Genomic DNA, 23959 nt, shown 5'->3' on the forward strand with positions numbered 1-23959 from the left:
CAAGTGAAAATAATTCACGATTGGTGGACAATTAGTCCAAATTCCTGGGGAATCCGGTGCCCAGAGAATCAGAAATCGACAGCACAAAAGGAGGCCATTCAGCCCAGCTGCAAAGAGAGCTACCCAAACTAACCCGACATTCCAACTCATGGTTCACATGTTACAGCATTTCAAATGCATTTCTAAACATTTTTAAACACAGTGAGGCTTTCAGTCCCTACCACCCTTTTGTGCAGTGAGTGCAAAACCCCCATCTCCCTGTTGAAAACCTTCAGCTGCAACGCCCCCCCCCCCCCAACCAAGACCATCTTTGATATTTCCATAGTAGGGCATGCAGGGGGGTGGGGGAAACCAGCAAAGAAATTAAATTATGAGTAAACTTCCTGTAATAATTCACTAACCCCAGGAAGGATTTCAATGCATGGGGTTCCTAAAGTTTAAAAGTTTGAAGTTTAGTTATTAGTGCCACAATTAGGCTTACATTAACACTGCAATGAAGTTACTGTGAAAATCCCCTAGTCGCCACACACCTTGTTCGGGTGCACCGAGGGAGAATTTAGCATGGCCAATGCACTTAATCTGCATGTCTTTCGGATAGTGGGAGGAAACCAGAGCAAACCCACACAGACTCAGGGAGAATGTGCAGACTCCACACAGACAGTGATGCAAGCCGGGAATCAAACCCGGATCCCTGACACTGTGAGGCAGCAGTGCTAACCACTGTGCCACCATGCCGCCTCCTTCATGGCCCTCACCTTATCTTCCACCAGATGAAGACCCTTGCCATCTGCCTGATAGCTTAAGTAGGTCACGGCACTTGCTTGGAAGACACATTTTTCCCTTTTCAGGCTTACCCTAACCTCCGAAAATCAGCGTAAAGCCTCTTCCAGGTTTACTAGCTGTTCGTATTCCAAAGTTCCTGCGACCAAGACATTGTCCAAGTACACCACTACCTAAGGTAACCCTTGGAGTATGTTCTCCATGACCTGTTGAAAAATGGCACATGCAGGCAAGACCCCAAAAGGGCAGGCGAGTATACTCGTACAGGCCTTTTCTTGAAATAACATGCATTTTGACTGTCCCTATCTCTTGGCCTTGATTTTGGTCTTCTGCAGCATTTGCAATAGACCGCCGTCTGACATCTACAACCTTCTGGAATAGGTCCCTTGGAGTCTGATGGCTGTCCCCGACTTCCCTTGACTGCCTGGTGGTGCGATTCGGGCCCCACTGCTGCCAGGCATGCTGGGATATTTCACTGATACCATCATTCTCAGTTGAGGTATGAGCGTTGCAAAAGGCCCCCTTGAGGGATGAGCGTTGCATCAGGCCCCCTCCCCTCAATCGGAGGACACTGCTATCTGACGTTCCCTGTAGTTCCCATGCTCCTTTCTCCGCATTCTCCAACGATAGAGCTTTCTCAATGGCCTTCTTCAGATCCAAATTGGGTTCCACCAATAATTATTTTTGGATCTCATCTCTTAATTCCACAGACCAGCCTATCTCGCAATATGTCGTTCAGGGTGGTCTGAGTTCACAGTGTTCTTCCAATTTTCGCACCCTGGTTGGAAAGTCAGTGACAGATTCCCCAGAGGTCTGTCCTGTCTGTTAAAGCGGTATCTCCGGAGTGTTATGGAAGGTTTAGGGTCATGATTAGTCCACCAATTCATTAAAGGTTTTGGAGTCAGGGGCATCCGGGTAGGTTATACTTTTGATTCTACTGAAGGTAAGGACCCCACATGCTGTCTGCTTCTCGTTTGGCCCAAAAAAAGTAATGTTTGCACTCTGCGTACTGGTCTTCTATGTTTGCATTGTTAGCTTCAAGTGTCCCAAAAAAAGGCATGTTTCTTACTGGAGGATTACGTGCCTCAATAGTAAAGATAGTCCAGAGGGAAGAAAAAAAAACGAGTTCCATTCCTCGTCGCCAATGTAATAATCTTACCGAGGCCAGTCTTCCGTCCGCAATCACCTTATTATTTACAGTGATACCTCAGCACCATTCAATGGCTACAGAGTGCAGATCAGTCCCAAGTGGAGCTGGTTTTAACCCCCTCCCCCTTCCCTATTGGACAAGCCTCCATTTGCCTAATGGGGGGGCTCATAAATGAGGCCCACGGAGAGATGTAGTGATGATCCCCTGTGGCCAACATACCAGTTGGGAAGTCTAGAACAAGGGATATGGTCTAAACATTACATCCTGAAGTTAGGAAACAATTCTACATGTAAAGGCTGATAAAGAAGATTGAAACTCTCTTTCACCCATGGCAATTGATGCTAGACCAATTGTTAATTTAAACTGGAGGTGGATCAGTTTTTGTTAACCAATGGTGTTAAAAGGCATGGGACAGAGGCAGCGCAGGATACCCCAAACTGATGGCATCACCTTTAGACCTCCACTTACAAGGCTCTGTGAGTGGTTGCTGAGAGTTGTAAGGCCCTGACTTCCTTCCTTCCAGAAGTACAAACCAGAATCTTGGCTTTAGAGAAGGTGCAGGAAAAGAAGTCGGCCATGATCGCAATGAATGCCGGGGGGCTCAAATGACCACTCCTTTACAGGAGTAAATGACTTCTGGGACTCACCCAGTTTCTGGTGCAAAAGCCATGAGAAGGGGTGGCTGAAAGCAAGCAGCAGTAGCCGTCCACCTAGGTTGAGTTTGGAGAGCTGAGGAATGGTGTAAATGACTGCTATACCACACTTCAATACTGCTGACCACCACTGCAAATTTGTCACTAGTGTTAAACTGAATTGTAACAGCAATACCCAGGTTGTAGTCCTTTAATTTAAATTCCATTCTCTTACCCTTGGAACTGGACGGAATAGGTGACTGGGCCCAGTTGATAAACATCTGGATCCCATTTGACTAAATGTTTCAGATTGAAAGATTCAACTGTCACATTTTTTGGTTCGGACACTGTACAAACAGAAAGAAAGTTATCCATTTAAGAAAATAAGAATATACATTTTTAAATGTTAAAAATATAATCTGCATTGAGTTGTATGAAATGTCGTGGCATACTGCAGAATAACTTGAATAAATTTGTTTGTAGGTATCTTCCCAAGGCTTTCCCAATTCTAGATGCAGCCTGTCCATTACTTGTTCAGAGTGAGAAGTGCCATACATAAATCATTTCAAAAGAGTGTAGGATTGCACTAAAGTTAGCAAATGCAATTTCTCACTATTTAGATCAAGAGGCTCCTTCCTTGCGAGAAATGAATATGAAATTAGATTTTTGGAACAGCAAACTTCATTGCAGTTCTTTGAGAGGAGGGCAGCTGTGCTGAATCCAGCCAAGCAAGTGAGTTAGGGGTCTCCTTGGGTGACAGATGATCAGGCCCTGGTGAGGCAGGGAGCATGCGGTAGGAGGGGTTGGTGGAGATTTACAGCTTGTTATGAGGGTGGGGGGCTTTGATGGAAGGACCCTCCTCTACCACCAGCCTGCAAATGGAAACCTCCCCTACAGCTGGTTAAATCTCATTGGCAATGGGATAGAATCATAGAATCCCTACAGTGCAGGGGGAGGCCATTTGGCCCATCGAGCCTGCACCAACAACAATCCCACCCAAGCCCAATCCCCATAACCCCACGTAATTAGCCTGCTAATCCCCCTGACACGAAGGGTCAATTTAGCATTGCCAATCAACCTAACCCACACATCTTTGGAGTGTGGGAGGAAACTGGAGCACCTGGAGGAATTCCATGGGGAGAATGTGCAAACTCCACACAGTCACCTGACGCCAGAATTGAACCCGGGTCCCTCGTGCTGTGAGACAGCAGTGCTAACCAATGTGCCATCATGCCGCACTTAAGGGATGCGGCCCTTAAGTGCTTTCTTAGCACTAGTTATCATTCTTTACTACCATGCTATGTGGCACATATTTAATATAATATTTTAAAAAGAATGTGTGCCAGATGATCAGTGGACAGCCGAAGTTACGCCCAGAAGAGGGTAGATAATACATGTCAGAGGAACTATAAGCCAGTCAGCTTGACATTAGTGCTAGTAAAAAATTAATGCTGTCCAAAGAAGAACATAACATAACATTTGGAAAACAAAAATCATAATAATGAAATATCAGCATGGATTTCAAAAGGAGAGGTTTTGCTTGACATTGAATTCTTTGAAGAACTAATAGAGCAAATAGATAAGGGTACTTTGGTAGATGTAATTTATTTAATTAACTTGATCAATTATTTCAGCCTTTAATCTTATTGATTTTATTAATTTATTTCGCCTTCAATAAGGTGTCACATATTAGACTAACAAATAAGGTCAAAGCAGGCAGGGGTAAGACACAAGTAACAAAATGGATAGCTAGCCAGTGACAAAACAGAAACCAGAGTCGGAGCAAATGGAATCTAATTGGAGTGACAGAGGGGGGGGAAGTGAAGTCTCACAAGAATTAGTGCTGGGACCAGTATTGTTCACAATTCATGTTAACTATTTAGACTTATAAATTAAAAACATAATTCCTAAAGTTGTATATGACACTAGTTTGGGGAAAATAGTAAGTACTGTGAGGTGGAGGGCAAGAAATTAAAGGAGGACATTAATCAACTTGTAGAATTGGCATAGAACTGGAAAATGATTTTTTTTATTCTTTCATGGGATGTGGTATCACCCTATTTTCAACACAGGCAAGTGTGAGGTATTGCATTTTACTAAGAAAAATAAGGTCACTTATTACTTGGAAAACAATTGTCTGAATCGGTGGAGTGCAAAGGGATCTAGGAGTAGAAACAGACAAATCACTAAATGTAGCAACATAGATTAACAGAGCAATATAAAATGCATTATTTCTAGAGGGATGAAATTGAAAAGTACAGATCGAGAGGCTCCTTTCCTTGCTAGAAATGAACATGAAATTAGATTTTTGGGACAGCAAACTTCATTTCAGTTCTTTGAGAGGAGGACAACTGTGCTGAATCCAGCCAAGCAAGTGAGTTAGGGTCTCCTTGGGTGACAGATGGACAGGTCCTGGTGAGGCAGGGGGCATGCAATGGGAGGGGAAATCTGGATGCTTGGATAGTGGGATATGGGGGGGGTGGATGGAGAGAGTGGGGGGAGGGGTTGGTGGAGGTTTACAGCTTGTTATGGGAGTGGGGGGCTTTGATGGAAGGATCCTCCTCTACCACCAGCCTGCAAATGGAAACCTCCCCTACAGCTGGTTAAATCCCAAGGGCAATGGGATAGAATCATAGAATCCCCACAGTGCAGTGTCCAAACTTGATTAGGCTACATTGAAGTACTCACAACAGTTCTGGTCACCATATTATTAAAAGGATATTGAGGCATTAGAGGAGAGGGTGCTGAAAAGGTTTACATAGATGATACCAGAAATATTTATGATAAATAGGCTGAATCTTTCTCCTCTTGTAAAAAAGAGTTGATCTTTAAAGTTTATGAAAGATTTTAATAGAGACATAGAAAGAATGTTTCCATTTGTGCGGAAGAGCAAAATCAGATGCCATCCATAATAAAATCAATTAGGAAATTCAGAAGAAACTCCTTACACAGACAGCAGTGAAAGTGTAAAACTCATTATTATCGGGAGCGGTTGAAGTAAATATTATAGGTGCATTCAAAGGGAAGATAGACAAATATTTGAGGGAGAAGGGAATAGAGATTTATGCAGATTAAAAAAGATTAGGAAGGTTGGGAGGAGGCTTGAGTAGAGCATAAATACCAGCATAGACAGGTTGGGCTGTATATTCAATGTAATTCTCTGTAACGCTTGCTGCTGTACAGTTCTATGGACGCTGACAAACCTCTGGCACTTGGTTCAATGGTTATGCATCATGTTGGACAGCAAGTTGTTATACCACACAAGGCATTACAATGGAGTCTGATTCCATCCATATACAGAAATCCTTCAGCAGAAGAAATTGGGCTAAACCTTTCCCTTCTCTGTTAGATCCCTCCCAAGTCAACAGGCTAAGAACAAAGCCTGGGGTCTTTATAGTCTGTATGATGTTTAAACACTAATTCAATCAAATGCTGGTCTGATAAGAGTGGAGAAATTTCTAGCATTCAGTGTTAAGTTTTGGTACATGAAAAATGCAACTCTTCAAGAAACGTTTGTGTACTTGAGTGATGTTTTCTATCTCTTACCTGCTTCAACCCAGTTTGACATTTCATTCCTATGTTCTGCTCTCACTCTCAGGTTGTATGTTGCATTGGAGGAGATATCATCCAATAATTCACACTGTGTTTCAGCGACGTGTGTACAGTCCTGCACATCTGTCCAATTCCCATTACTTTCGAAAGATCTGGACAACGTAGATTGCAACAAGGAAGATATTTAACCAAGTGATGTCCTAAAAATAGCATTTCAATCTGTGCTAAAGAGAAGGTTAATCACCTGAAGGAAAAGTATAAATGTGGAAGCTGCAGCTTACATTACTGCTCAGCACAAGGTCAGTTAGTTAGGGTGCAAGTTTTCAGTTTTGGATGCACTATTTTAAGCAGGATATCAAGGCCATGAGGAGGGGTAAAAAAGATTCACTGAACAGATATCAGAATCAGAAGCTGTAGTTGCATGGACAACACAGAAGAACAACTGCTTCTTTTGTTAAAAGGAAGGAAGATGTTCAGAAAAACTATGGTCATAGAAACATAGAAAACAGGAGCAGGAGTAGACCATGCAATGCTTCAAGCTCACTTTACCATTCATTAGGATCATGGCTGATCATCCAACTCAGTGAACTTTTCCCGCTTCCCCCCCCCGCCAAATATCCTTGGATCCCTTTAGTCCAAAAGAGCTATATCCAACTCCTTGAAAACATACAGGGGGCGATTCTCTCATCCTGCTGCACTAATCTTTTAGCACAGCGGAATGGTAGAATCGCACAGTGTGTGTGTGTGTGTGTGTGTGTGTGTTTGTGGTGGTGGGGGGGGGGGGCGGGGGGGGCGGTGTAGGGGGGTGATTCAGTAGGGGGGCAATTCACGAAGTTCCCGCGAGTGTTCGCATCCCGCTTGCGTCTCCCAGTACCGGATTGCTGGTGTGGTCTGCTCCGTGCCAGAAACTGGAGTGGAAGCGGGGCTAGCATTTAAATAATATTTTAAATATCATTTAAATGCTATTAGCGGGCCCGGGACTGAATTCTTTGGGCCTGCTAACCTCTCCCACCCCAGAGTGTTTCACTCCAGCGGGGTTGAGAGTAGCTCCCAACTTTCGTGGTGCCCCCTGGGCATGGGCACCTAGCACTGCCGAAGGGGCAAAGTGCCCATGCCCAGGGGGTACCTCTGCACTGCCCAGCCAGAGCCAAGGGGTTGGGGCATATGGGGCAGGGCCTAGAGGGGCTGGGGTCCACTCTGCATTGGGGTTGATGGGGGCAGGAGGGAGGCCAGCGATCGGGGCGGTCTGGGACTGGGGTGCGGGCAGGAATGGTATGATCTGGCCATGGGGGTCGGGGGGGGTCAGCACTGCGGGGTTGTGGGCTGGCCAGAGGTTGACAGTTTGGAGTCACTACGGACAACCTCCTTGGCAGGAATAGGCCCCGCCCCCAAAATCTAATGAGATTCACGCTGGTGGCCTCTGCATTGCACAATGTGGGAGATTCTAGTGTGAACTCCCACTGAAAAAATACTCCATTTTTCCCGCCAATTCAACAATTCGAATTTTTTTTGGGAGAATTCCACCCACAATGTTTTGGCCTCAACTGCTTTCTGTGGTAGTGAATTCCACAGGCTCACCACTCTCTGGGTGAAGAAATTCCATCTCAGTCCTAAATAGCTTAACCCACTTAAGGTGAGATGGGGAAATTTCAAAGGAGATGTGAGGGGCAAGTTTTGTTTTTACACAGAGTGTGGTAGGTGTCTGGAATGCGCTGCCCGGGGTGGTGATGGAGGCAGATACAATAGGGGCTTTTAGATAGGCACATGAATATGCAAGAAATAGAAAGATATGGCCAAGCGCAGGCAGAAGGGATTAGTTTAATTTGGCGTCATGTTTGGCACAACATTGTGGGCCAAAGGGCCTGTTCCTGTGCTGTACTGCTCTATGTTCTATCTATCCTTAGACTGTGACCCTTGGTTCTGGATGCCTCCGCCTTTGGGAACATCCTTCCTGCATCTATCCTCTCTAGTCCTGTCAGAATTTTATAGGTTTCTATGAGATCCCCCCTCTCATTCTTCTAAACTCCAGCAAATATAATCCTAACCAACATAATGTCTCCTCATACGTCAGTCTTGGTATTCCTGGTAAACCTTTGTTGCATTCCCTCCATAGCAAGAATGGTCAGAGTGAATGGATAGCTAGCTGGCATAACTGCAATTAATTTACCATAAGGAAGAGATTAGGCGAGTTTTTCTTTAAACATGCAGAGGCCTGTTAGAGGAATCTCCTTCCAGAAATACTGCTGAACGCAGAATCCAAAATAGCTTTTAGTAAAAGTAAAGTAAAGTAAATTTAGTCACAAGTAAGGCTTACATTAACACTGCAATGAAGTTACAGTGAAATTCCCCCGAGTCGCCACAGTCCGGCACCTGTTCAGGTCAATGCACCTAACCAGCACATCTTTCAGAGTGTGGGAGGAAACCGGAGCACCCGGAAGAAACCCAAGCAGACATGGGGAGAATGTGCAAACTCCACACAGACAGTGACCCAAGCTGGGAATCAAACCCAGGCCCCTGGTGCTGTGAAGCAGCAGTGCTAACCACTGTGCTACCGTGCCACCCCTTTTAAAAGGAAAATAGGTAAATATTTGTAAAATGGAAGATTAAAAGGGTATGGGAAAGGAACTACGTGACTATTTGTTTTGCAGAGTTGATGAGGATGCAGTGAGCTGAAGTTTCTGTCATGCTGCAAAATTCTGTCAGCCATCCTGGTTTAAGTCGTGCATCATTCCCACTTTAAAAAAAAAATTATTCTCCCTCCCAGCATCAAGGCTGAGCAGCAAAGGTTTCTCCGGTCAACGTTTCTCCAATGAGGTACAAACTTCCCCAGAACGTCAGCCAGAAAACTTGGGAGGGTTGCCAACAAGGGAGGGACAAAAAAAAGGAGGTTTACGGTCAGAAGCTGTGTACCTGCTGGATGATCTCATCCAACCTGAGGCAAATGAAGTTCTGAGAATTACCTACACAAGCCACAGAAAGATGCACAAGGCATGAGACCAGAAAGTCCCACACAAGACTTCTGCCAAATGCAGGAAAGTCAGTAAACCTACATCACCAGGGTCACCGCAGCCCAGCCTACTTCCTGGCCCTTCAAAAGGCTCATTACCAATTCATTCTTCTGTCTGAAATCATTAATTTACTTTGAAAACTCCAATCCCTGTTCATTCTGAATGGCTCATTCTGCAGAAACTGCTGTTTTATAATCTGTGAAAGACCCACTCCACTTTCAGTGTGTAATCTCACACCTCATTCCCCAAGAACCCCAGCCTCCCATCCATTGACTCTGTCTACACTTCATGCTGCCTTGGCAAAGCAGCCAGCAAAATCAAGGACCCCACGCACCCCGAACATTCTCGCTTCCACCTTCTTCCGTCAGGAAAAAGAAACAAAAGTCTGAGGTCACATACTAACCAACTCAAGAACAGCTTTTTCCCTGCTGCCATCAAACTTTTGAATGGACCTCCCTTGCATTAAGTTGATCTTTCTCTACACCCTAGCTATGACTGTAACACTACATTCTGCACTCTCTCCTTTCCTTCTCTATGAACGGTATGCTTTGTCTGTATGACACGCAAGAATCAATACTTTTCACTGTATACTAATACATGTGACAATAAATCAAATCAAATCTCCAATCTCTCCGAGAACCATAATTCCTCCTCTATTTGAAAGCCCAGCTCCATATCCTCACTGAGCATCTCGCTTCTTGGTTGCTTCCACATATTTTGCTCTCTTACTCTCCCAACTTTCCATTAGATCTTTTGAAAGTCTTATGCCCTGGCTGATTGAAAAGCTACCAATTGTAAAAAGAGTATACGAAAACTTTTAAACAGACATTGTGAGAGCATCATCACTGTAAGTACTGGAAAGTGGAGATCCAGGATCACCTTCCCAGGGCACTTGGGATAGATACTGAGTGCAGTCTTGCCAGTCTAACCCACATCCTGGGTGGACAAGTTGAAGAAAGTAAAGAGACAATTTTGAGGTCTTCTCTATCGTAATCCTAGTTTTGAGACCTCAATAAACCACAGTAAAGGTTTATTAGGATGATCCTGGATATGGAGGGACAGTCATATGATGAAAGATTAAACAGGTTGGGTCTGTACACCTTGGAGTTCAGAAGAATGAGAGGTGATAGGATTGAAACATATAATCCCCTTTAGGAGATTATATAGGGCATCTGTTGAGTGAATGTTTCCACTCATGGGAGAACGTAGGACCAGAGGGCACATCGCAGAATAAAGGAGACATTTAAGACAGATTTGACAGTGAATTTCTTCTCTCAAAGAATTGTGAATCTTTGGAATTCTTTATCCCAAGTTCCGGAGGCCGGTCTTTGAACCTTTTTAAGGCTGAGATCGATAGGTTTTTAATCAGTGGAGGGGGAATTAAGAGTTAGAGAGAGAAGGCAGGAAAGTGGACTGAGTGAGTGTTATATCAGCCATGATCATAAGCAGGTTCTGAGGGCTGAAATGCCTACTCCGGTTCCTATTTCTTAAGGTCTACATTTGCCCCTAAAATGACCAGGGTACTGGTCATAGAATCCCACAGTGCAGAAGAGGCCATTCAGCCCATTGAGTTAGCATCGACCCTCTAAAAGAGCCTCTTTTGCAGACCCAACCCCCCACCCCATTCCCATAACCCCAAGCAATTACCTCACTAATCCCCCGAACCTACACATTTTTGAATGAGGACATTTTTGCCAGCCCTTTCTCCATGTGCTGTTAGACTCAATGTCTGAGGCAGAGGTATGTTCCAGCTGCCTCGAGCTCCAATTAGGAACTGGTTAAAGATTTCCTTCTGGATAGAGACCCAACATTTCCAGGTCCCATTTGATTTTACGCAACTATTTCTTACACCTGCTCTGCCCTCTCCCACTATGCCTCAAATTCCAAAAGAAATTCAGGGTCATAAGAACATAAGAAGAACTAGGAGCAGGAGTAGGCCATCTGGCCCCTCGAGCCTGCTCTGCCATTCAATAAGATCATGGCTGATCTTTTTGTGGACTCAGCTCCACTTATCTGCTCACTCACCATAACCCTTAATTCCTTTACTGTTCAAAAGTTTATCTATCCTTGCCTTAAAAATATTCAATGAGGTAGCCTCAACTGCTTCACTGGGCAGGGAATTCCACAGATTCACAACCCTTTGTGTGAAGAAGTTCCTCCTCAACTCAGTCCTAAATCTGCTTCCCCTTATTTTGAGGCTATGCCCCCTAGTTCTAGTTTCACCCGCCAGTGGAAACAACGTCCCTGCTTCTATCTTATCTATTCCCTTCAGAATCTTATATGTTTCTATAAGATCTCCCCTCATTCTTCTGAATTCTAATGAGTATAGCCCCAGTCTACTCAGTCTCTCCTCATAAGCTAACCCTCTCAACTCCGGAATCAACCTAGTGAATCTCCTCTGCACCCCCTCCAGTGCCAGTATATCCTTTCTCAAGTAAGGAGACCAAAACTGTACACAGTACTCCAGGTGTGGCCTCACCAGCAACTTATACAGCTGCAACATAATCTCGCTGTTTTTAAACTCCATCTCTCTAGCAATGAAGGACAAAATTCCATTTGCCTTCTTAATTACCTGCTGCACCTGCAAACCAACTCCTTGAGATTCCTGCACAAGGACACCCAGGTCCCTCTGCACAGCAGCATGCTGCAATTTTTTACCATTTAAATAATAGTCCATTTTGCTGTTATTCCTACCAAAATGGATGACCTCACATTTACCAACATTGTGCTCCATCTGCCAGACCCTCGTCCACTCACTTAGATTATCTATATCCCTTTGCAGACTTTCAGCGTCCTCTGCACACTTTGCTCTTCCACCCATCTTAGTGTCATCTGTGAATTTTGACACACTACACTTGGTCCCCAACTCCAAATCATCTTTGTAAATCGTAAACAATTGCGGTCCCAACACGGATCCCTGAGGCACACCACTAGTCACTGATCGCCAACAAGAAAAACACCCATTTATCGCCACTCTTTGCTTTCTGTTAGTTAACCAATCCTCTATCCATGCTAATACATTACCTGTAACACTGTGCATCTTTATCTTATGTAGCAGTCTTTGGTGCGGCACCTTGTCAAATGCCTTCTGGAAATCCAGATTCACCACATCCACAGGTTCCCCATTGTCCACTGCACATGTAATGTTCTCAAAGAATTCCACCAAATTAGTCAAACATGACCTGCCCTTCATGAACCCATGCTGCATCTTGCCAATGGGACAATTTGTATCCAGATGTCTCGCTATTTCTTCCTTGATGATAGATTCAAGCATTTTGCCTACTACAGAAGTTAAGCTAACCGGCCTATAGTTACCTGCCTTTTGTTTACCTCCTTTTTTAAACAGTGGCGTCACATTTGCTGTTTTCCAATCTGCGGGAACCACTCCAGAGTCCAGTGAATTTTGGTAAATTACCACTAGTGCATTTGCTATTTCTCCCGCCATTTCTTTTAGTACCCTGGGATTAATTCCATCAGGACCAGGAGACTTGTCTATCTTTAGCCCCATTAACTTGCCCAACACTACCTCTTTCGTGATAATGAGAGTTTCTAGGTTCCCACCTGCCATAGCCTTTCTGTCATCAATTTTTGGCATGTTATTTGTGTCTTCCACTGTGAAGACCGACACAAAATACCTGTTCAATGCCTCAGCCATTTTCTCATTTCCAGTTATTACATCCCCCTTCTCGCCCTCTAAAGGACCAATCTTTACTTTCGCCACTCTTTTTCGTTTTATATATTTGTAGAAACTTTTACTATCTGTTCTTATATTCTGAGCTAGTTTACCCTCATAATCCATTTTACCTTTCTTTATAGCTTTTTTCATGGCTTTCTGCTGATCTTTAAAGATTTCCCAATCCTCTAGGTTCCCACTAATCTTTATATGGGTCAAACCATATAATCAATGAATTTGCAGATTCAGCGAGTGCCATGTATAATGAAATATTTTAACCCAGAACTTCTTGATTTCTGATTCATATGTCACTTGGAACTGAACAGAAATATAGCTATCCGTCACTTTGGCTTGGATTTTCCAGCCCCACTATGATTGGACCCGCAACGGAGGATTCAGTGGGCCAGCCAAAAGTCCATTGACTTTCGGCGAGACTGGAAGATCCCAGCAGCGGACGGGGCGGAAAATCCTGGCCATTAAAGCTGTTCAAAATAAACATGCAACATCTCCCCATCTGCTGATTCCATAAAGCAAGGACATGAAAGACTGAACTGGGGTTACTTGTGCTCTTTCTGCAATAATAACATAGGCAGACAGTTAACATAGCACCACCCACCCATGATCTCTTCCATCAAGAAAGTCAAGAGCAGTAAGGTCACAGGAACACCTTTGAGTTGCCAACAATCATTGTGATTCCAAAACAACGTTCCCTGAAGCACAGAGCCTTTACTGGCATCCTTCATCCTGTGAAAATTCATTCTTGGGAAAAAGGATTAAGTGATTGCATCCGTCCTTTTGCAATAATACAGCCTTGAGACTGTTTCTTCAGCTCCAGATTCCTGATGCAATAGTGTGTCCTTAACTTGATTTCTATTTGTGGGATGTTACATCATAAGTCTGCAGTACTTATTTCACAATGAATTACTTTCTGAACGGCACAGAATATTGTGCAAGAAATAAGATAATGCAACATTTTTCTTGGAATCCGTCAAATGCAAATTAATTTTGTTCAGCTGCAACTGTCTGAGTTTAACATCGTGCTGTATGACTTTAGCCGAATTTCTTGAAACACTCCTGGAACTCACTCCTTACTGCTACATTTATATACACAATAAACTAACTGGTCCAATATCTCACTCTACTGCAGTACCCCACTGCGTGTTGTTATCCGAATGTTAATCATCATTAATAAACAGCAAGGGAGGCAATTTTATTTAAGAGTGTCTTTTCAAAAGGAAATTTTGGTGGCAAGGCATTATCTATATACAAACTGCAGCAAATGATAAAATGGTCTTAAGACGGTAACTCAGGATTGAACAGGCCGCATAGATTAAAATCTGTGTAGGGAGGGAACTATGAAAGTTACTTCAATTTCTTGCTTGTGAAATTGTTTTGCACTGTTCCTATTGGAATCTCCTTCACCCATCATAACTGATCTGAACCTCTAAACCCCTGGTGGATAACAGAAACTGGATGATTCGGAATCTACAAATTGGGATCTAGCACTCAGAGAACATCACACTTAGCACAGTGGCACAATGGTTAGCACTACTGTCTCACAGCACCAGGCATCCGGGTTCAATTCCTGGCTTGGGTCACTGTCTGTGCAATGTTTGCATGTTCTCCCTGTATCAGCGTGGGTTTCCTCCGGATGCTCCGGTTTCCTCCCACAGTCCGAAAGATGTGCTGGTTAGGTGCATTGGCCATGCTAAATTCTCCCTATGTGTACCTGAACAGGAGTGTGGCGACTAGGGGATTTTCACAGTAACTTCATTGCAGTGTTAATGTAAGCCTACTTGTGACACAGATAAATAAACTTGAACATCAATACCGCAAGCTATGGAATGAAAGCCATAGTTTCGTTTTTGAGGGGTTATTTATCAGAAAGGATGACATTGAGGGTATTAGTGTGCTCAGCAATGTGGCACCATCGGCCCAGTTCTGAGAGAATTATTCCTGGATAACGGGGAGACGGATAATGCAGCTTCCTCTGTAATTGTTCCAATCTCTCACCTTTGAACAGAGTAGGTCGCTGATCCACCTTGGAAAAAAACAGAATCCCACTTGAGGATACGTTTCCATCTGACGTAATCAATACGTAGGTTTCCTGGTTCCCTGATCTCGCCAAGCACTGTAGAAGCAGAAAGAACGACATTAAAGGAGATTTTAACCCCGAGAAAATAAAACGGTTTTTCAGAAAAAGAGAAAGGAAGAAGACATGGATTCAACCAACTTAGAAATAGAAATGTCTAAATGGGTATAATGCCATGGGATTAGATCCAGCAATAATTTTACACATTAATATCACCAGCAGGGAACCTCATTGGCATCACTGGCTTAAAACTGCTCCTCAAATCCCTCAAAGGCAACATTTGTGCCCTGATCTTGGAGCTACAGACCCAGTTAAATGGGTCCATCTGTGCATCAAAACAGTTTTTCAGAGCATAGGTTATTTGGGAGGAAACCCACAGAGGATCCATCAATATTTCCTATAAGGAGGATCCTTATGTTTAAGTTTTAATTAAATAATGTCAGGTTTGCACATATTGCAAATTAAACTGCACATACATAGATGGTCGTGTACATTTGAAAAACACTCCATGTTAATAGAGTCAAGATGGTTAGAGGACCAGGCCAAGTACGAGTTGGGTGGAGAAGTCCAGTCCAATGCTATGTATGGGTTTGGACATTCCTGTGGTGACATATTTGAATCACCTCACTATCAAAATGTCCTGACATGAGGAACTCCTCTGAACAGAAAGCTTTAAGTGAATTCCAGTTTATGTTGCTAATAAGTGACACTAACACTGCTGTTACCTGAATGCAGGAAAGACCTTTTACACATTATCTTTCCTGCATTCAGGTAACAGCAGTGTTAGTGTCACTTACTAGGGAGAGACACCATTTGCTATAGGCTGATCAAGGGGCTAGTTAGGTAAATTAGTGTGTGATAGTGATAGTGTGTGGTTCAGATTCACACTAAGGGTGCAGAGTTTGATTCAGTTTCAGGCTGAGGTAGATTTGGGGCCTTTTAGTAGGACGGGGGAGTGGGTACATTCCTTTTGAAAGAGAAACTATCACTGCTTTTTTTGGGTGATGCAATGGTATCGCATTTACTTCTGCATTCTTCCTATGGTTTGAACTGATGTGTTACTTCAGTGCATGGAGAGAAAATCCAGACAATGCTGTCCCTACTACTACTAGCAGCCCTCACCCTTGAATTAGTGGTAGCTTTTTCATGTCGGAATCAGAAGATTGTGGGTTTAAGTCCCACTGCAGAGATTAGAATCGTAGAAACATAGAATCCTTACAGTGCAGGAGGCCGCCAATTGTCCCATCGAGCCTGCACTGACAACAATCCCACCCGGGCCCTACTCCCTTAACCCCAAGTATTTACCCTGCTAATCCCTCTGACACTAAGGGGCAATTTAGCATGACCAATCAACCTAACCCACATATCTTTGGACTGTGGGAGGAAATTGGAGCACCCAAAGGAAACCCGCAGACACGGGGAGAACTTGCAAACTCCACACACATAGCAACCAAGGCTGGAATTCAATCCGGGTCCCTGGTGCTATGAGGCAGTAGTGTTAACCACTGTGCCACCCAGTACATAATCCTGGCTGATACGTTCGATGCAGTACAGGAGTGTTAATCGTCAGATGAGCTGCCTTTTGGATATGGTCATCTCAGGTAGCTATAAAAGATTGAAGAGCAGCAGAGCTGTTTTTTCCTGATGCCCGGACTAATATTTATCCCTCAAACAACTTTACTCAAACAGCTCACCCACGTCATGTATCAGAAGGCAGGGCTTTGCTGCATACAGATTGCCTGCCAACTTCCTCTTCTATAGGAAAACGATTACATTTCAAAAGTACTTAGCTGGCTGTAAAAGACTTTGGGGCCAAGGTTGTGAATGGCACTACATGAATGCAAGCCTTTTGCTGTAGGCAAGGACAGTGGGGTGTCACCTAAAGGCTTGGAGGAGCAGGCAGATCTCTTGCACTGATGACTGCATTAGGATGGTTCAAACTGCCTTTATGCAGTTTGGTCTTGCGCACAAGAATGGCAAGCAGTTATGGAGGGGTACGCGAGTATCAGTACACATGTTCAATCTCAGAGGGGAGATTAGCTGCTGCCTGCCCACTTATCAAACAAATGGCTCTGAAGTGGACAATCTGAAGTGGGGCGGCACGGTAGCACAGTGGTTAGCACTGCTGCTTCACAGCTCCAGGGACCTGGGTTCGATTCCCGGCTTGGGTCACTGCCTGTGTGGAGTTTGCACATTCTCCTCGTGTCTGCGTGGGTTTCCTCCGGGTGCTCTGGTTTCCTCCCACAGTCCAAAGATGTATGGGTTAGGTTGATTGGCCATGCTAAAAATTGCCCTTAGTGTCCTGAGATGCGTAGGTTAGAGGGATTAGTGGGTAAATATGTAGGGATATGGGGATAAGGCCTGGGTGGGATTGTGGTCGGTGCAGACTCGATGGGCCGAATGGCCTCTTTCTGTACTGTAGGGTTTCTATGATTTCTATTTCTATGAATCCAATTGTGGGGTTGGCTGTCCAATTATTTTGACAACTGAAAAATAAACAATCAGTAAATATCCACTTTTTTTGCGAAATTCGAACTACTACCATGTGCATAAACCAGTGAGTTCATTCACACAACCTCAAAGAAATATTATTTCCCTCTCTATTCTAGGAAACAGACTTTAGGCAGGATTTTAGAAAGATTCCTGTAAAATGTTTTTATTACATATATTTCATGATATTACATTCTCCTGTGTACAGTATAACATTTATGTTCTTCATTAAACACATTTCTTAGCATTTGACTAAGCACTAGATGGGCCACACAAGTCCAGACAAGAACAGCCACTGATTGTGGGTCTTATGCTAAAGCTAGGCCTGAGGACAGACTGCAGTTAACATGATCCTGATAATCTGCTGACGCTCACTGCCAAAGCTCACAGCTGAACAATGAGCACTTAGCCAAAGTATCAGAGGCTGAGCTATATTCTTTGGGCATATTCTAGTTAGGAAAGGATGGTAGAGAATGGGGATACAAGAAAAGTCAACAAATTACTGTAAATAAGATCGGAACTCTTTATTGTAAATATAGGAACTTTACAGTAAAGTATGACAGACACGGTGGTCTTGGACAGAAGTTCCTCTTTCGACTTTACTCCTGGTCCCTGGCCTCTTGACTACTTAGACATTTTTAGTACATTGTGACCTTGAAATCATGCTGTGCAATACAATGCTAGTAACGCAGATATTAATACATTTGTATGAGACTCACTTCATGTTTTTTTTAAAGCAAAAATTACAGTTTTGATTTTCCACGTATTGCACATTGCCTTCTCACAGACCTGAACCTGATTTGAACTAGCGAAATGAGGTCACGTAAAGGAGTATGCTGGTAAAGTTTCGCATGTGAATTGGGAAGGCATAGTCGTGCACTCGCTGCATTGTGTTGTAACACTTTTGATTGAACTACCAAAAGCATAACATTGAAAACATTTGCTCTGCCATGTAGTGTTTGCAGAGGTGGGACCAGAAAGAGCAAGAACATATGAAGGAAGAATTACCTGAATTTATTCAGATGTCGACCCAGCATTTATTGCCCATCCCTAATTGCCCTGGAGGGGGCATTGTAAGAGTCCTTACCTGACCAGGCCAGGCAAGGGCAGTGGATTTCCTTTCCCTAAAGGACAGTGAACCAGATGGGGTTATACGACAATTGACAATGGTTTCACGGTCATTGTTAGAATTTGAAGCCCAGATTTTTAATCAATTCAAATCTCACCATCTGCCATGGTGGGATTTGGACCCGGGTCCCCAGAGCATTACCCTGGGTCTCTGGATTACTAGTCCAGTGACAATACCACTACGCCACTGCCTCCCCGTCGACAATGGTTTCATGGTCATCAATAAATGCTGGCCCAGCCAGCAATGTCCACATCCCATGAAAGATTGAAAAACAAATCATCCATGTGGTTGTGCTACAGCTATCTACGCTAATCAAATGAATAAATGTATTTAACAGGAAGCCAGATAAGGGGGGGTGGTGGCATAGTGGTATTGTCACTAGACTAGTAATCCAGAGACCCAGGGTGGGGACCCGGCTTCGAATCCCGCCACGGCAGATGGTGAAATTTGAATTCAATAAGCACATTGGAATTAAGAATCTACTGATGACCATGAAACCATTCTTGATTGTCGGGCAAATTCATCTGGTTCACTAATGTCCTTTAGGGAAGGAAATCTGCCGTCCTTACCTGGCCGACATGTGACTCCAGAGCCACAACAATGTGGTTGACTCTCAACTGCCCTCTGAAATGGAGGGCAATAAGGAATGGGGAATAAATGCTGGGCACAGCCAGTGACACCCACATCCCATAAAATGAATTTTAAAAAATACATAGAATCATAGAAACCCTACAGTGCAGAGAGGGGCCATCTGGCCCATCGGGTCTGCACCGACCACAATCCCACCCAGGCCCTACCCCCATATCCCTGCTAATCCCTCTAACCTACGCATCTCAGGACACTAAGGGGCAATTTATCATGGCCAATCTACCTAACCCTTCACATCTTTGGACTGTGGGAGGAAACCGGAGCACCCGGAGAAAGCCCCCGCAGACACGAGGAGAACGTGCAAACTCCACACATACAGTGACCCAAGCCGGGAATCGAACCCAGGTCCCTGGAGCTGTGAAGCAGCAGTGCTAACCACTGTGCTACCGTGCATGAAGGAGAAAGGTTGCATTGATGGTGTTAGGAGAAGGGTTAGACGAGGCTTTTGTGGAGTGTGAATGTTCAACATGGACTTAGTAGGCTGAATGGTCTGATTCTGTGCTATAAACACATCCCATCTCCTTCAGTTTAAAAGGGCAGCATAGTAATCCGCCTCAACAGTCAATGTCCTCTGTGACAGTCTACCGGTGGCACAAAAATGGGAGAATCTAGGACTAAAAATAAGGGGCTGCCCATTTAAGACAGAGAAAATAAGAATTATTTTTCCTGTGGGTTGTGATTCTTTTGAACTCTCTTCATCAAAAAGCAATGGAAGCAGAGTCTTTGAAGGCTGAGCTAAATAGATTCTTGATAAGCGAGGGGATGAAAGGTTATTGGGGGTAGACGAATGTGGGGTTGAAGTTACAATCAGATCAGCCCTGATCTTATCGAATGGCAGAGCAGGCGCAATCTACTCTGCTCCTAATTTGCATATTTCTGTGTTCTTCTAACTCCTTCTTTTGCTCTTGAAGTGATCACACTCACCTACCCTCCCCTGTAACAATTGACCAACCAGTTAAAGAAAAGATTACATTTATGGAGCACATTTTCGAAGCTCAGGATATCCCAAAGCACCTTCCAGCCAATCAACTATTTGCGATGTGTGGTCACTGCTGCAAGTAGGAAACATGGCAGCTAATTTGCGCACAGAAAGGCTTCACAAACAACAATGGGAAAACAACCATATGATCTATTCTTTAGGTGTTAATTGAAGAATAAATATTGACGAGGACAGCAAGTAGAACTATGACAGCACTCTTGCTCTTCTCTGAAATAGTACCATGGGACCTTTAATGTCCAACCGAGGGAACTGATGGAGCCTCATATCTCAACAGTGCAGCATTCTCTCAACACTGCACCAGAGCGTCAACCGTGTTTAAGCCTTGAACTCAACACAACTTTCCAACTCAAAATCATGAGGACCACCACTGAGCTGAATCAAAATTTCATGATGGAGCCTTAAAAGCACATTGAATAAAGCATGAGAGGGCCTGAACAAAACAGAAAGGGTGAGGCAGAACATGAGACTGAAGTTAAGACTCAATTAAACTGACAACAGCTATGGAGACATTTAACAAAAGTTAAAAAGGATATAGACAGGAACTAGGTCTCATCCTAACCCTGTCCCTTTTGTGACTCTTCACTTGAACCAACCAACCCCTCCCCCCCATTCCTAATCTTACATTTTGCATTGTTCCATCGAGTTCAACATGGACTTCAGGAGCATTGGAGCAAATTCATTAAGGCCATGAGGGTGAAATGGCAGGTTAGAGAGTTGGGGGAATGTTATAGTAATAGCATTGTCTCTGGCCAGGGCTTTCACTAAGTGTGGATGTACGCAAGGCTTGTTGCATTACCAAGCATAACTTAGTGCTTCTTGCTGCTTAAAATGCTGCAATCCTTGGGCTAGACTTTCAATTGCCCATATGGGCAAGAAGGGAAGTGGGTGCAATTTGAAAGGAGTGCTCCTGGGTGATATTTCAGTATTCTGAAACCTCCAGGACTTTTAGAATTTTGAAACCTGGGGAATCTTACTCCAGATTTGGTGCAATACTATTCAGCTGGTCGTTAAACCATTTTTGAGTATGGTGCTACCTCCTTTCTTCTGCAAGACAGCAGCAGCAACCAAGACGGCTGACATCTGTCTTTGGCACTCTGCAGGCAACTCCTGCCACCTGTTAACCCTCAGCATTACTAACTGGGTGCCGAGACCATTTGACTACGTGAGAGCAACACAGTTGCTGTAGGAGCAGGACCTGGAAATTATCCAGCGATCGGATTCCAAACCCTGGATTGAAACTCAAGTCTGGGTCTGAACCTTGAATTTAAAAACTTCAAGATTATTCCTTTCCAGTTTGGAAGACTTGCTTTTCTCTTATTTTTCACCACCATATTTGGTTATCTTTCATGTTATCTTTGCTCTTTTAATGCTTTTCACTAGGATGTGTTAACAAGGGTTCATTCAATAACTTTTAAGTTATTGTTCATGTTACAGACATTGATAAACGTGCCATTTGACCTTTGCTCGAACACAGAAACTGTTGCCAAGATTCCCTTTGGTTGTCATTTGTTGCAACATCAGTCATTCAAACAGAAGCTGAACATTTCTAGAGATGTCAGTATGCACAGACACGCAAACAGTATTGTAAGGCAACACTTCACAGCCTCGACTGAAAAGAATGTTGCATCCTCCGGCAAACAAAGAGCGATATGTTAAGGCACGACCCCTATTCTATGCAGAATAAGCTCCCCAAATGGAAATTTCATCACAGTTTTATTCCTTCATGGGATGTGGGTGTTGCTGGTAAGGTCAACATTTGACACCCACCCCCTAATTTCCCTTAGGCGGTGGTGAGTCGCCTACCTGAATAGCTGCAGTCAGTCAATCTAGTGCAGCGACACCCAGAGTGCGGTTAGGAAAGGAGTTCCAGGATTCTGACCCAGCAACGGTGAAAGAATGGCGATATATTTTCAAGTCAGGATGATGAGTGGCTTGGAGGGGAACTTGCAGGTGGCGGGTGCCCTTGTCCTTCTAGGTGGTGGAGATCACAAGCTTGGAAAATGCTGTCAAAGAAGCCTTAGATAATTGCTGCAGCGCATCTTGTATCTGCACCCATAAGCCTGGGTTTTGTACTGTTACTGACTGTGAAACTATCACCTTTCGCCACCGAAACTGACAGCAAATTCGAGAATTTGCACATGCACAAAGGTGCTATTAGTGATTCACTCTCCTTCAGTAAATGTGCGGTTAAGACCTCCCTGAGTGCAGTCCCGAAGTATCAGTGGATTGATAAGGACTTGCGATTTTATGCCCTCAGTCTTGTTTTTGAAAACCCTTGACAAAATAACACGCTATTGAATGAGGTGCAACTGGGTTGTTAAGTCCACCGCCGGCATCTCCACATCAAAACTGTGAACAGACAGCATAACCTGGGGCCAGGGTAGATAGCTAGCTTGTAACTCAGGGTAATGCCAATAATGCAGGTTCAATTCCCGTTCTGCCTGAGTTAGACTTGGGACCCTCATCCTCACTCTGCCCCAAGAGCAGAAGGCAAATGATAAACCAGCATCTAATTAAAAAAGGCTCAAGATAAAGTATCAGCAGACAGTGAACGCACATGACATGCCATAAATTCTTAATTACTTTTAAACACATGCAGTGGCCCTGCAAAGCTAATTCTATATTTGTGGAATATCCATTATTATTTGAAAAATCCATACTTTAAAAAAAATAATGGGTGGGATTTTATAGCCTCGCTCATCCTGAAACCGTGAAATCCCCCCCAAGGTCAATGGACCTTCCCATGATCCGTCCCTTGCCTGCTCCGATTCCCATAATGGGCGGGATGGTAAAATTCCAGCCAATGTTTGACAAAGTTTATGACATTTTAGCTTCTATCTCAATCCAGTCAAAATCATTTCTTTTCTGAAAATTTAAATAAGAAGCGTGGGGTAATCAGTGCTTTTTAACTTCCTGATATGCCACCTGAGAGAATCCTTCAGTGTGATTATCTGTATATCTTGTTGCTAACATCGCCGCAGTGGGATACCTGGAGATCCCTTGGGCTTAGCTCTGGATTTAAATTATCACGCAGATCGCTACATCTTTGTGGATAAGATTCTTTGAGATCAGCAGCGTTGCTTTCCGACTGACCTTAAAACCCAGCACATAATGGGAGGAATTTTCTCAACTTAATCCCAAGCTGAAAGACAGACCTTTGATTTGATTTATTGTCACATGTATTGGGATACAGTGAAAAGTATTGTCTTGTGCACGGTGCAGATAAAATATACCGTTCATAAAGTACAAGGGGAGAAGGAAAGGAGAGGGTGCAGAATATTGTGTTACAGTCATAGCTAAGGTGTCGAGAAAGATCAGCTTAATATAAGACCTTAAGATATAGGAGCAAAAATTAGGCCATTTGGCCCATCGAGTCTGCTCTGCCATTCAATTCCTCCCATGTGTGTTGTAATGAGCTGGGTTTTAAAGGTCAGTCGGAAAGCAATGCTGCTGATCTCAAATAATGCTATCCACAAAGATGTAGCAATCTGTGGTAATTTAAATCTGGAGCTAAGCCCAGGGATCTCCAGGTATCGATCTGCAGTGATGTTAGCAACAAGATAGACAGATAATCACATTGATGTATTCTTTCACCCTCCTGCCTTTTCCCTGTAACCTTTGATCCCCTTACCAAGCAAGAACCTATCTATCCCTGTCTTCAATATACTCAATGACCTGGCCTCCATAGCCTTGTGTGGCAATGAATTCCACAGATTCACCAGCCTCTGGCTGAAGTAGTTCCGCCTTATCTCGGTTCTAAAGGGCCATCCCTTTATTCTTAGGCTGTGCCCTTGGATCCTAGTCT

General features: G+C 43.8%; 1 protein-coding gene across 1 annotated transcript in view; it reads right to left on the reverse strand.

Moving 5' to 3' along the window:
* LOC144506542 (interleukin-10 receptor subunit beta-like) overlaps positions 1-23959 on the reverse strand; it is a 64766-nt gene that overhangs the window by 20525 nt on the left and 20282 nt on the right. Inside the window, exons 2-4 of the mRNA XM_078232797.1 lie at positions 14809-14926; positions 6109-6266; positions 2798-2909 (exon numbers count right to left, since the gene is read on the reverse strand). Coding sequence (XP_078088923.1) covers positions 2798-2909; positions 6109-6266; positions 14809-14926 — 388 coding nt within the window. The remainder of the gene's footprint in view (positions 1-2797; positions 2910-6108; positions 6267-14808; positions 14927-23959) is intronic.

The sequence above is a fragment of the Mustelus asterias genome, chromosome 17 (assembly GCF_964213995.1).
Source record: "Mustelus asterias chromosome 17, sMusAst1.hap1.1, whole genome shotgun sequence".
NCBI lineage: Eukaryota > Metazoa > Chordata > Chondrichthyes > Carcharhiniformes > Triakidae > Mustelus > Mustelus asterias.